General features: G+C 41.7%; 1 protein-coding gene across 2 annotated transcripts in view; it reads right to left on the bottom strand.

Annotated features, from left to right (window-relative positions):
- Nucleotides 1-12,707, bottom strand: part of arfgef1 (ADP-ribosylation factor guanine nucleotide-exchange factor 1 (brefeldin A-inhibited)) — a 53,305-nt gene extending 40,598 nt beyond the window's left edge. For both annotated transcript variants that reach the window (XM_086306178.1, XM_086306179.1), the window contains exon 1: nt 12,390-12,707. In XM_086306178.1, coding sequence (XP_086162304.1) covers nt 12,390-12,513 — 124 coding nt within the window. In that variant the 5' untranslated portion in view covers nt 12,514-12,707. The remainder of the gene's footprint in view (nt 1-12,389) is intronic.
- Nucleotides 12,708-14,035: the final 1,328 nt, after the last annotated feature.

Raw genomic sequence — 14,035 nt, 5'->3', positions numbered from 1 at the left:
TGGGTTTCAAAGCAAAACATATGCAGAGTTGTGAGGCAAAGCAGGAAGTGGGCAAAGATGAGAGAGTAGCATTAACACACACAGAACCCTAGACACTTATTAATTTGTCTCCACTTTTACTAACTGAGTCATGATGTAATGGTTTCCTTCCTTGGATACTGAGCTGAATTACGTTGCTATATAAAAGCCAAAACACTGCACTTGTCACAAACAAGACAAGGAAGCACAAATGAGCTATCAAAGTGTGATCTGTGGTCTCAATCAGAAAACTCACAGGCACACTTTTGGCCAGAAGACACGAGTAAAAAGTTCAATGTAGTGGAAGAAATGAAGAAAAGCACAGGCCAGAAAACAGCCAAAGGGTCCAATCTAGACCCAATGGATGGCTTCGCAAAGTGTGAAAACTGCAGGGTAGGAGGGCATCATTTTAAACTTTCCACTTCATTTAAAATTAAAGTTATTATGAGAGTGCTTATCTGATCTTTCGGTTTCCCTGCCAGTTTTACAGCCTTCTTACCGACAAGGAAACCAGCCCCACCCCGCAGAAGAACACTAGTGTTTCTATGATGACAGAAGATAAAGAGCTGTTTGAACAGTATGCCTTAACAGCTTTATATTCTTACTTAGCAGAGGAAATTTTTTAATCAGTGTAAACATATTTAGGATGTTTTGGGTTTTGTTTTTGTAGCAAAATAAAGAAAAAAGAAAAGAAAAAGATTACTGGTTATTTAATGGTTTGAATGGTCTATCCCACTAGAGATCAAACTGGGCTGTAATTGTCCAATAAACCAAACTATCTAAAGGAGCCTTCCCACATAGGATATCTCCAAACTTTAGTTTGCTATCACAAGCTGATAGAAGTCAACCCTTTGTGATTTATTTACCAAGCCTCATTCTTGATTTACGATATCTTCAAGGTCAGCAACAAAGAAACCAAGGTGTACCAAGGTATTTAGTGTTAGTGCTGCATAACTAAAGCTTTCTGCACACTTGTTTGTGGTATAAAAGAGGAAATAACAGGAGAAGAGAGTAAGACCTCCTCCACACAGCTGTCACATGGGGTGACAGTGATGCAGATGAAGCCAATTGGCTCACTGCTTTTCAGTCCGATGAGCACACTTGGAAAAGAGCAGGGGTCCACTGAAGGGGCTTTTGTGGGCCAGCTGATAAAACTTGGAAACTTTGTAACTAAAACTTCAAAAATCAGACTGCCCCATAGGCAGAGATTTCTCAAAATGAACAAAAATCCCAATAAAGTTGGCTCATTTGTCTAAAGTCACAAAATAGAACTAGTAGAAACATTATCAATGAAAATCAATTGTTTCAACTTCTTTCTTACTTACAGGGTTGATTTTGCTGTGCCAGGATTACAGCTAAATGACTGGCGGACAGGAAACTGCTCCGATTAATCCATAACAGGTGTCTTAATGCATCTGTTATAGGTCTCTTATAGCTTACATACACTCACAAGATACATTACAGGGAGCCATCCTGCTCATCAGCCATCGCCCACATCACAAAGCAACAAAAAGTCTTTGAAAGCTCCCCCAACTTTCTGTCTCTTCACTCTTACCCTGACTTTGACCCAGATCCTAACACTACGACTTAAATGAGCAATAATGTCTGCACATCCAATCTGACCCCCTTGGAGAGAGTCTTTTTAGGCCTGCAGTACACGTTTCTTTCATCATCCAAGGACAAGTGGGTCAACTACGTATAGAACTATGTCTTTCTCTGGTGTATAATCACACAGGACTACTTCTTAAAATGAGACGCTAGTTGTTAGATTGAGCACCTGTGTTCACACACTCCAGCTAACCCTGCCAGTCCTATAAAAAGTTTAGCCTAGATACTTTAGGGCGAGCCCACATACCCTGAGGCTGTCATTTACTGAAGTGCCCCCTTCCCAATAAAACCGTCTCTAAGCTGCAGAGAGGGTCAGTAAAAAGCTGGCTAATCATTGCTCCACTCTGCTCTGGAGTGAATGCAGTCTCCACACCTGTATAAAGGCAAGAGTGGGTAGAGTGCAGCCTCTGAGTGCTGGCAAGACTACAAAATGGGCATTTATTAATACTTTCAAGCACATAGACACAGACACACACATTCTAGTCAAGTACCTCCCCACAATAAAATCATACTGTAGCACCTGCTATATTAACAGCCTCCTGATGGGTAAGTAAAAAACCTAAACAAAAACTTCCTCATATTTAGAAAACATTCACTTCTGCAACCCCAACTAGCTTATGTATCACAACACCTATGCAAGCTGCTGAGTCAGCGCCACCAAATATCACAATGTGATTTATATCTCACTCATAACTGCTTTAACCGTTTTTATTTACGTTTCGGAGCGGATCACGGCTTCTTTTTGCTCGCGTCCCTGCCTGTGAACTAAAGTCTGCTATGTGACACCTACACATGAAGGCCGCCTGTGAAAAATTCATGAGATGATGACATCGTGAAGAGACCCGAGCTTCAGTGCCTCAGCCTGAAGCCAGCTCACACAAAACAACCAAATCCCACCCCTGACAGCATGACAGCACTACTAAAACAATGCACTTATCTGAAAAGAGCACGTAAGGCACGGTGATTTGATATTAGGGTGTGAGCCATACACAACACAGATATAACAGTATGAGCAACTAACAGCCAATAATCTGACAGATGAAAGCACAAAAACCTCATATGTGTAAGAGACAGTGCCTGACTGAGATGCTAGGATAAGCACAGCCTGATGTGAAGAGAAAGACACCAACATCACACTCAATCGCTGAACCTGACAGTGAACCGAGACAGGTTCCTGTAGTGCTTTATATAATATGTGTTTCACAGGGGCTTATCAGTGATCCCCTTCAATCACACTTACACTGAGCTACAGCAAAAGCTGATCATGGCTTAGATATGTACACAACAGTGTAGTTAGCCACTTAGCATTCCAATAGGCAGCCATAGTAGATAAGGCTGATGAATCAGCACGGGAAGTATTTGGAAGCCCTGAGCAAAAGGTTAGCAGTGGGATTGTGGGAGGGTTGCCAGTTTAAAACCAGGAGAGAAGAAAATGTAGCAATGACTGAATGAGAAATATGCTGTTGACCACTACAGTTCACAGCCCGTTCCTCAAAAAGGAGTGTTTGTGTTCTGAGATTGTAAACAGCGTTGATAAAAGATGTGCTTGAATATTCATGGAAGTCTGTACCGAGGCTAAGAGTGTACTACATTTACGAGACGCCCCGGCTACACGTGGTGATGAATTGTAGAAAACGCCAAGTCTGCTAGCACGAGCAGAACAACAGCCTGCTTTCATCATACGTACAACACATCAAACTCCTGCTTCAAAACAACCTGCTCCCTCTCGTCTCCCACTGCTGCCGGGAGCTACTTGCAGACTAAGTTGAGTCTCCCCCCTTCCCGTGCGCCACCCTGCCCGAGTGCCATGACGAAGCATTCCTCAGCCTCAGCAGCAATCTGCGAGTAGCCACAGGAATAAGTCGGCAGGACCGTAAACCCTGGAGTCACACATCCTAAGGCCTCCTCATGTGTGTTTATGCATGTCGTTGGTTACTTTTGCTGCAAGTAGACATGGTGACGAGAATCGGACAAGTTTTCACTTATTTCTCTACATTAAATCTAAACAGGGCTAAAAGGCTGTAAGGCAATGAAGCTGCCCATCTCGAGAAGGTCAAGTACCAACCTAGTGTCAGAAGGAAAAGGGGTGCAGCAGGTGGTGCAAACAAAGTGCACACAAAAACTTTTGGCGCCTCAGTAAACTCGCAAATGGTCGATTTCTGTTTGCCAGTTTAGCTTTACTGCTATGCAAATCAATAGGTGTTTCTCTATTTTTCTGTCTCAGTGAGACCAAATGAAAAATTTTGTTAGGATATGTTTGACATTTGCGTTTTGCTACTACCAGTAAACTCTACATGGACATCTGTGAGAGAAGGCTTGGAGCAAAAATAAACAGAAATAAAACTGTAACCCATCCAGGGTGCAATTCTTCTCCGAAATGTTGCAGTACGGTTGTCTTGTTGCAGGATTCGCTCATTATCACTGACGCCAACAACAGTGTGCACAGCAGGTAGATGCACTCAATGGCAGCCCTGAGAGGATGCGTTCACCTGGGCAAATATATCTCAGCTGACTAAAGCTGCTGGATCAACACTAATTCAATAAGTAGACATTTTTAGCCAGCGTAAAGTTCATGCGCGGAATAACAATCAAATGCAATCAAAAACGCGCATGCGCCCACACTAGAAGAAGAAAGAAAAAGAAAAAAAATCTCACGAGACCTCTAACATTTCATCAATTAAGACACAGCAGCGCATGCACACGGCTGCTACACTGGTGGGAGGGAGAGAGATAAACAGGCAGCTCTCTGGAGATGCTCCGCAACACGTCACAAGACAAGCAGCTAGAAAACAGCTCGCTGGGAGGGGACACTGGGTTCAGACACAGAGGGAGGAGAGAAAAGGGAGAAAGCGAGAGGAAGCAGAGGCAAGGACGAGGCTATTTTCCAAAGAAAATAAGCTTAATAAACCTGCCTTTTTATTAGCTCTATGATTATGGGGTTGGGTTTTTGTATGTGCAATAGAAGCATTGTGTTGCTGTTTTTGTGAAGCTGCCACCACAGTGCAGGCGGACAGTAATCATTTCTAGACTGTAATCAGACATGTTTTTGATCATCTATAACACAGAAGAAATAAGACATAAGAAAGAGAGACAATGTGAAGGATTTCACTGCAGCCTGATCAATTCCTGGACCTTGGATGAGTAAAAAAAAAAAAAAAAAAAAAAAAAAAAATCTCCACTATGATAACACAACACTTCTTCACAATGGGACCGCAGCAATCGCTACCAATGCACATGCATATACATATGCAAGAGGTTAGAGGTTAATTTCTGACTCAGTTTCCATCACCTGAGAAAGGAGCTGGAGAGCGACAAAGGGCATCCGCCTTCTGCAGCACTATTTCCATTTCAAAGACTTTAGAGCCCATCTGCATTTGGCATGGATCCTGCGGTTGGCACTAACCGCACCATACGCAATGATCAGCGAACATTCATTTTAGTCAGACTGCTTTTACCCCAAAAACAATCATGATCACAGTGAAACACTACAACCCGGTATCCAGACTGTCAGGATTGGATCTCAGGTACACTCAATAATCAACAAAAGGCATTTAAGCCTAATTTTTAAGCCAATATCCACACACAAGACAGAGGCTCACACTAATGCACTACATTTGACCAATCTGAGAATAAACTGTTGTTGTAGGCAAACATGGCGTAGCTGCGATCACCGAAGAAAGCCTGAGAAAAATCAGACCTCTGACATTTCTGCTGTTCACGATGAAAGAAAAGGTTGCACAGCGGTAATTACATTCGGTGTGGAAGAAGGAACGACTGTCAGAGGTTGTCTGGGCTACCTAATCACATGTGCACTCATGCGTTTGGGCATGCGTGCTTTACATTTCCGTGTGCATGTGTGTGTCCCACCAGCCCACTCACTCGCACTTGCATAAGCCCTTCTAATCACCAGTCTCACTCCCATGGCTGAATCAAGGCTCTAATTTTGTAGCCAAAAAGTCCCAAAGCGCTCTGCCTCCACAAGGTCTCGATTACTCAGCTGTTGGCTTTGTTATTAAAATTAATGCATCTTTAATAATTCCACTGTGGTTGGACACATTATGTAGCATTCTTCTATCTATTGGTATGAAATACAACCGCTTTTCTTTTAAAACCGGGTTATTATCAGCGTGCAGGCTACAGAATCTGGAGACAAACACTAAGCCTAGGGAAGGTAAATACAAGTCATTTTTGTAAGTGCACCTGTCGTCTTCTACCTGCCCTGCCATGTTTAGGGGAACTTTACACTCACAAGCACTGTGTGATACTTCATTATTACAGTGATACTGTTAGTATTATGGCAGAAGTTGGACATTTGTTAAAAAGAGAAGTTTAAAATTCCCCTCTGACATCACCTGACATTTGAGAGCTGGCACAAGGACACAAGTTGTTAACTTGTATTGTGCACTACTACTGTATCTGCACCATTTTGTACCATTTGTAGTGCAGTTTAATACAACTGTCCCTTTACATCACTCAGAAAGTGCTAGCTTGTGAGCTAGACTAACCATCAACAATGACTATGTTTCATTCCTGTCACTTCAAGACGAGCTCCATCTGCACCACACACCTGCCCTGAGCTTTACTGTTTGCTAGCAACAGCAAGCTCAGCTAGCAAAATTTATCCACAGACAGTCCATTATTAGAAATACTGGAGTTCTACTGATTTTACTCTATTAGTTATCCACACAAAGGCAATTTTATTTGCCAAGCAATTAAATGATAAATTCTCCAAAATACACTGCCACCACAGAGGCCCTTTTGCAGGGTCTCGAATCAGCAGCGGTGAAGCACAAACCTGCTAGCAGCAGCAGTTGCTGTGTCTGCCTCTACCTTTTGCCGTGCCCAAACTTTTAGCCTCAGTAAAAATTTGATGGTTGAATTGTTTTAAAAACTAAATAAATAAACTCCCTATATACACACAACTGTCATGAAAGCATAAGTTAGATACAGAAAGCAAAGGTGTTTTTTGTACCAGGCCGCACATATTTCTATTTCTGCTTATGGAGTCGGTTTCAAGTAGCCATGAGAGTATGAGTTGAATTCACTTTGTTACCACTTTGTTAAAGCTCATCCAGTTCATCCAGTTCAGGGACCTTTGTTCCACAGCATGTTCCCAATCAATCTCTACAGTCTCTACTATGTGACTACTGAAGTATTGACAGCTCTACAAGCTCAGAATACCATAATATTCATTACATTCTGATCTAAATTAAGACTCAGATTAATACACGGCTCAAATTGCAGACTTTCACAATGATAAACAATGGCACCCAGCTGGTTAACAGCCAGCATGTCTGCAGACATTGGACTTATTTATAAGTTGAACCATATTAAAGTACCTATAAACACTTATATTCCTCCAAGGTGCAAAAAAGAAAAAAAAAACCCTCCCCACCCAAAAAATCCAGAAACTCAATAAAAAACTATAACTGCGACACATAATTTGCTCAGTAGCAAATTTACACAAATTAATACAGCTAATAGATGAATACAAGATAGATGACCCCGATAAAAAAAGTCCTGCAAGATGAAACTGAAAGCAACACAAAGGGAGGAGGGTTTCTCATCATGTGCCTCATCTGTTTGCAGTAGACTATAATTAATTTATCACCTGTCCCAGGACTGAAGAAGGCATCAGTGGAAAGAAATGATGTATTATGTATTGACATATCAGTGTAAGCATAACAAAGTGTGAGGAGGACAAAAACAGTCTCCTTTCTACATTCTAAACAGTCTCCACTGCACAGATAAAAGGATTATTTGTGCTTTCAGAGCTAGAATAGGCTCCGCCATGTTAACTACTCCACTGCTCGCTATCTGAACACCAGTCAACCTTTGGGGTTACAAGCAGCTTTTGTGTCTGCACTTGGTCTGGAGGGGTGGAAATGAGACAGAAATCAGGCGTGGGGCCTTTTCTTTAGGGAAACAGAAGAGAAAACATGATTGGAGAACAATTTATCCCAATAAATCTACTGTACTTCTCTTCTTACACATACATTACAATCTAAAATTAAGTAGTATAGAAATATATAGTATATAACTCTGAATTGAAGATGCTTGGAGTTTAAAGTGTTGCTTGGACAAAACAAGCAATCTGAAGGTGCCGCCATGACTCTAATAAGAAAAAAGATAATATATGCAAGTCTCGAGGTCATATCAAACCTTTCAGAGCTCCAAGATGAATTCTTTTTTCGACTGATGCCTTTCTTACTTATAAGAATTTGACCTGAACTGTGCCTGTATAATCAGATTCTAGTTAGGATCAAACAGCCCCGAACATTTACAGTACCTTGGCAAATAAAAGTGACATAAAAAAGGAGGCTGACAGCTGCTGTTGCTTCCCTCATTTACACTTTCTCAACGCCTCAATGCCCCAAATGTCTGGTGGTGTCATCAGCAGGTTACTTGGTGTGCCTCAGCTGCATAGAAATCAAAAGGAAACTGGCTGCCTTCTGCTAAATTTTCACGAGGAGAATGAAAGATGGCAGTAAAAGGTTGTCAAGCATGCAAGTTAGTGTTGGTTATTTTGCAGGAGTACAGACGTTCAAGGCTTGCCCCCCGACGGCAGCCTTGAGCTCCTGCGCTTCACATCCAGGGAAGGCTGTGTGGCATCTTTGCGCATCGTGGTCAAAAACCCCAATTAACAGACGGCACCATTCGTAACCTTGTGCTTATTGCGGTTGAGCATGTGGCGACTATGGTGCAGCTTATCACGGAGGAGCACGTGCCCACCAATCTTAATGATCAGAGGTACATTTGTCCTGTTGGCTTCCCGGTCAGCTCTAAAGAGAAGGTAGTCCATGCAAGCAGCGGCCTTGAGCTCTGTGCAAAAGTACACCCTGCAAACTCTTGCTGATTTTGTCTCTGTTTACAGCTTCATTCAAGGTTCTTTTGACCTTGGACAGGGAAAATATTTGCCACAGCAAAGCTCAAAGTGAAGTGGCATTGGCTGGAAATGTGTTTTTTGTTTGGTCCAAATTAAACCTTGTAGTGGAGCACAAATTCAGTCAATAAGCAGGAAACATTTCCTAATCATGTTGACTTCATGAGTGTTGGAGTAATAAAAATATTGATAAATGTTAGATGTATTTAAGTAGCACGGGACTTTGGCTAAATATTAAACAAGCTTCTCTTGGAAGATTTTTGACTATTAAATGTTTATTAACCTCTATGTGCCAGAGTAGCAGTTAAGGAAAGTGCAGGTACCTTTGAGAAGTCTAAGTGATAGTACACATTAACAGAGAAACCATCATTTTTAACATGACCGAACCAGTTGGCCAGATGTCTTTAATTTTCTTTTAAATGGACTCAGCCAAAGGTTGGCAGTCACAGCATCAGTGCCCTACTAGAAAAGCTAGAGTGACAAAACGCAGAACAAAGACCACCAACATCTATTCCACTTTATTTAAGAATTAATGAAATCCAGGGAGGAGATGGGCTCTACTGAACCAACCAATGAAACCAGAACTTACCATTAGCACTCCATAAGTCTGCAGGCTGAGTAAATATAGCACCTAGATGATGGTTTATTGATTATTTGTTTAGTATTCATCCTATAATGCATTCATATTTAATGAATATCACCCAAACAATCAGTACTTTACAGAAACCAAGCTGACAATAGTTATTTATATATAAAACATGTTAGATATATCTCAACTGTATCCATATTATAACATGGATTGCCCTCAGGACTGTGCAGCACATGTAGCAGGATAGCATCACCATGAAAAAGGCTAAGTAAGTAGCAGGGTGTCCACCATAGGTCGCTTTAACTTTGCCCCAGTGTAAAGCATATGGGTCAATATATAAAAATCAGTTTCCCCCCAAACGTCCAGTACTGATCGAGCTCTACTCAAACACAGTTCACTATTCTCATCTATTACCACTGTTGGTATAACAATGTATTAAGATTTTGTGGTAATGAGTGACTGTGTATTACATTACAATCAAATTTGACAACAACACCGAAAAAAATTACATCCCTGACTTAGTCACAGTGTTTCTGTCTCACTCATCCTTGGCTGGCAGGTAACTCTGCAGGACTTCATCGGCAACAGGTTTCTTGTGACCTCTGCAGCTGACCCTCAGATCATACACCCCTAAGGGGAGAGATAATGAGCATTGTGCTCAGCGGGACTGAACTGCTCAGGTGGAAACAAATGCTCCTTCTTCTTAGCAGTGAGGCGTGAAGAGAGCCCCCCTGGTTTAGACTGCTGTGTACATTCACATTACCAATCTTTCACCAGCCGAAAGGCCACAAGAGCTACTCGAGGAAAAGAGGAGGCTGGCTTTACAAAACAATGAGACCAACCAGATCCAATCACATGAAAATAGAAACTTGTGACAACAATGAACCAAAGCCTGAGCCGAATTCAAGGAGGTAGTGTGCATATACGGTCTAAGGGCCTTTGATATTTTGAGTTAACTGTTCTTTGCCACCAGACAGCTCCTCTCAAAGAAGCCGACAGTGAGATCCACAGATAATAGGGCCCTGCTAAAGCGGCACTTTGGGGAGTGTGAGAAACTGAGATGATGTAGTTTTTGTGAACTGCCGAGTGAAACTGATAACGCAGGAGGAACTTCACTTTGGGAGTTATGAGGGTGAACTGTTTGCGAAGGTAGCTTCTTTTTAGCTTGTTCCTGATACCTTGTTTTGCAGACGGGAAAACGCTGAAAATAACGGGTATTTAACAGACACCATGTGAAACAGGAAGACTTTCAGTGACAGCAGAGAGGAGAGTGTGGCACAGGCACTTTCTCAGAGATGTCTCAGAGCTCCAAGAGCTAAAGGGGATTATGTAAGTCAAGCAGTATACTGGGTCACCCAGTTGTTTTTGATACACTACTGCATCGCCGCTACAACTGCGCTTATTGCAGAGATTCGTATTTCATAGCGCCCACGTACGGCTTCACTGGGAAGTTAAAAGGTTTTATTTTTTGTTTTGTTTTTTCTTTTTAAAGAAGATTCACCGCCACTGACTGCTAAGTAGGATTCAGTGTTAACCAGCGATTTTTAAATCAGAATGACAACATATTGTAGTGAACAAACTAGCTGCTAAAATGCTATATGCCAGCCAGTAACCATGGTGACTTTAATGGTTTATGAATAAGCATAGCCCGTGTAAACTACACGTGGTTTATGCTTGGTTTCTGTCTCACAGCTGTAATGTCTACATTTTAATCAAACCCTCGAGGTAAGCAGGAAAATCAGAAGCAAAGGACAATCAGTACCAACTGATGACATCATCAGATCAAGTCCCTAAGCCCCCCAGATAAAGAAACACCACCGACTGTCTACTAATAACAGGAACAGAACCATGCAAATTGTGTACGTCTGCTTTAAGGCCATGCTACATAGAGCTTCCTATTCTGAATTAACACCATGTTACTGCTCTGTGCACAAAAAGCTATATAATTCATGTGGGTGGTTTAGCTTCACAAAACAACACAGCAGAGTCTAAACAAATATGCTGCATGTATTTTGCCTATAGGCCACTACAAAAGCCTTCAGCAGCTGCATGTGTTGATAAAGGCAGCACTGTTGGGACAGGTAGGATTTTTGGCTGCTTCACAACAGGACTCTTTGTTTCTCTAGCTGTGTCATATTACTAACCAGGAAAAAACTAAACAAAAAAAAAAAATCCTAGCCTGCATGGAGCTAATTTTAACTCCAACATGAGAAAAAATATATGTTTTACGGGGTGAATTTCCTTGTTGTTAATAATGTTTTACAAAATTTACATTTACCACTAATTATCACCCCTAAGGTTATGTTTCCCAAGACACACTTGCTAGCAAACGTTAGTGAAGCTCACGCCTGTAGTAAAAGGTCAAACAGACGTGCAGTGACGTTCATTTCAAAATAAAAGCGCAGTTAATTAGATAGCACGCCGATCAATCTTGGGTTTATTGCGAAGAAACACGTTTATAAGAACAGAAAGTACAATTTATAACGTGTATTAATCATTAATAGGCTGTATTAAACGATGTTCCCTTTTGATTGGTATAAATCCTTCTAACTGTAATTTTATTTTTGTACTAACCGGAAATTATCTTCTCTCCACCCCTAGAAATGACACCATTCCTAGCATAAAGGTGCTACTGACAACTGCCAACCTCAAGCTTCTCGCCAAGTCGACTTCATTGTCTAGTTTTACAGAGAAGACGAGGCCACCCGAGTAAAAAGGTTAATAAATAACAGATGTAATAAAATAAAATTTTAAAAAAAGTCTTCAGCCCTTCCTGTACTGACCGGGGCACGGCCACTTTGTACCAGGAAGAGACGCAAACATCTCACCTTAATGGGGTGAAATCATGTAGTTTAGAGAAACACAGTTTACGCTCGACGAATATATGGAGTGTGCTTGTGTGTCAGGGTGATGACTAAAGAGAAACACAGCCTTAAACAACTTTGTTTCCCCTGTGATGTCCGGCCTGTGCACAGATCGCTACTAGTTTCGCAGCATCGCTTCGGCGTTGCAAACACCCACCCCTCCTGCACCATTTCCGTGTTTTATACGGAATCATTTCCACGGAGCCTGTGCCACGTCAATTAAATGCATAGGTTTTACTGAAATCTTACGCAGGGCAATAAGACCGGAGTAAGAGCCAGCTTGTAATAAACGAAAAGCACACGGTGCCTTGCCAAACACTGCGACATTGTTGCAGGATAACCGGTTAATAAGTGAAAGGGTGCATGACGTGTCTAAATCAATGAGTCCAAGACAGCAACAACGTGACGCTAAAACAACACAACTCACCTAGTGCCACCTCGCAGGCTTTGCGCAATTGGGAATGGTGAGCCTTTTTCACCTCCTTGTCGGCCAGGATCTTTTCCAAAGCTCGTGTAAGGAACATGTTTTTCGTCTTTTTGCCCTCAAACATGTCGCACCGGAATTTGGAGCGAGGTGTGCCTGGTCCCAAGGGGGGCTGCAGCCTCCTCGAACAGAGATGTAATTCCTTTAGTAATGTCAGCCGCAGAGCCCCTAACAGACAAACATAAATAAACACAGAAGGTGGGGTAAATCCCTCAGATTGCCATTAACGACCTGCCTCCTGCGCCATGTTTGAGAGAGGAAACGACGTCACGTACGTTTGAGAGCGGCCGCAGTGAGGCAGTAGGGAGTGAGGACGGAGATGAGAGTGTACCTGCACCCGAGCTGTGTCTGCACATTCATGTACACCTGAGATCCACGATTTATTTGACCAAGACACATTTTTTCTGTAGTTTTGGTTCTGTGCACCGCCGCTGAGGAGCAGACTTCATTTAAAGGGGTTTTACACAAAAATTGCATTAAATGTTTAGGATTTAAAGCCATTTTTAAAATAAATTGCCAAGTTTCAGAAGCTCAAAATTAATACATTTTCACTGGAATTTCACATTTGAGGCCCAAAGAGATTACAGCGCAGGTATTGTAGGTTATTATTGGACTGGGAACCTAAACAAACCCATAAGTGAGACAGGGAAAGCTTCAGTCAGCCAAATCAGTAGTCTGATGCACTGGGCACCTCATTTAATTGAAGTGTAAAAGGTTCTCTATCTCGCTCTCTGCTCTGCTTCAGCCAAATACTGCAAGACTGATCAGACACAACTTCACAGAGCAAGTGGATAATGACCCAAAGCATACTGCAAAAGCAACCCAGGAGTTTCTCAAATCAAAGAAATGGGATGTTCTTTAAAGGCCAATTCAGTCACTTAATTTCCACCAAGAAGAGCTTTTTTTTCTTTTTAGTTATGAAAGGCCAAACTGAATGCAGGAAGAACCACAAACAAGCAGCAGCTTGAGAGGAAACACAGCACTAAGGGTCCAGGCTTCAGTCACTCATTGGCTGCAAAGTATTAAAAGCATCATATATAAAATTATATTCGTTTGTCCAAATAATTTTATATTAAATGTATAGGAATGTCTGTAATTAATGCACTTCAGTCACATATTGATAGTTTGATTTTAAAATTCACTGTGGTGGTTTACAGAGGCAAAACTGTCTTTGCATATAAACCTTCATGGTCGTATTAAACCTATGTGTGAAAGCCCTGGCGTAACATGTTGCCACAGTGCCTTAAACCACCAAGCAGAAGAGTTTGCTGTCTTTTGTTGAATAAAACATAACTTTCCTCTGACATGACATGCACATGACCTACAGCAAACCTGTGTGTGGTATCCCTGTGGGCATTTTGTTAAACATTTTCATTGTAGTAAATATGTAGTAGCCTGTGAAGGGATCATGATACAGTTAACTCAAACAGAACTGAAGTCGATCCTTTTGGGATTCTCAGTTAATCATAACGGACCCACTTAACTCTACATTTAGAAACAATACAGTGTAAATAGATCTGATTGTCATCCTTGTAAGGACCCACAGATTTTTTGGAGGAGGGGGTTAACACACTTTACTCGTGAATGAA

The sequence above is a fragment of the Aulonocara sp. 'chitande type north' Nkhata Bay genome, linkage group LG9 (genome assembly GCF_057382095.1).
Source record: "Aulonocara sp. 'chitande type north' Nkhata Bay isolate Kocher_YH1m ecotype deep benthic linkage group LG9, A_spYH_male_GT1.1, whole genome shotgun sequence".
NCBI classification, from domain to species: Eukaryota; Metazoa; Chordata; class Actinopteri; order Cichliformes; family Cichlidae; genus Aulonocara; species Aulonocara sp. 'chitande type north' Nkhata Bay.
The sequence above is the reverse complement of the archived record's forward strand: the minus strand, read 5'-3'. Positions and strand labels throughout refer to the sequence as shown.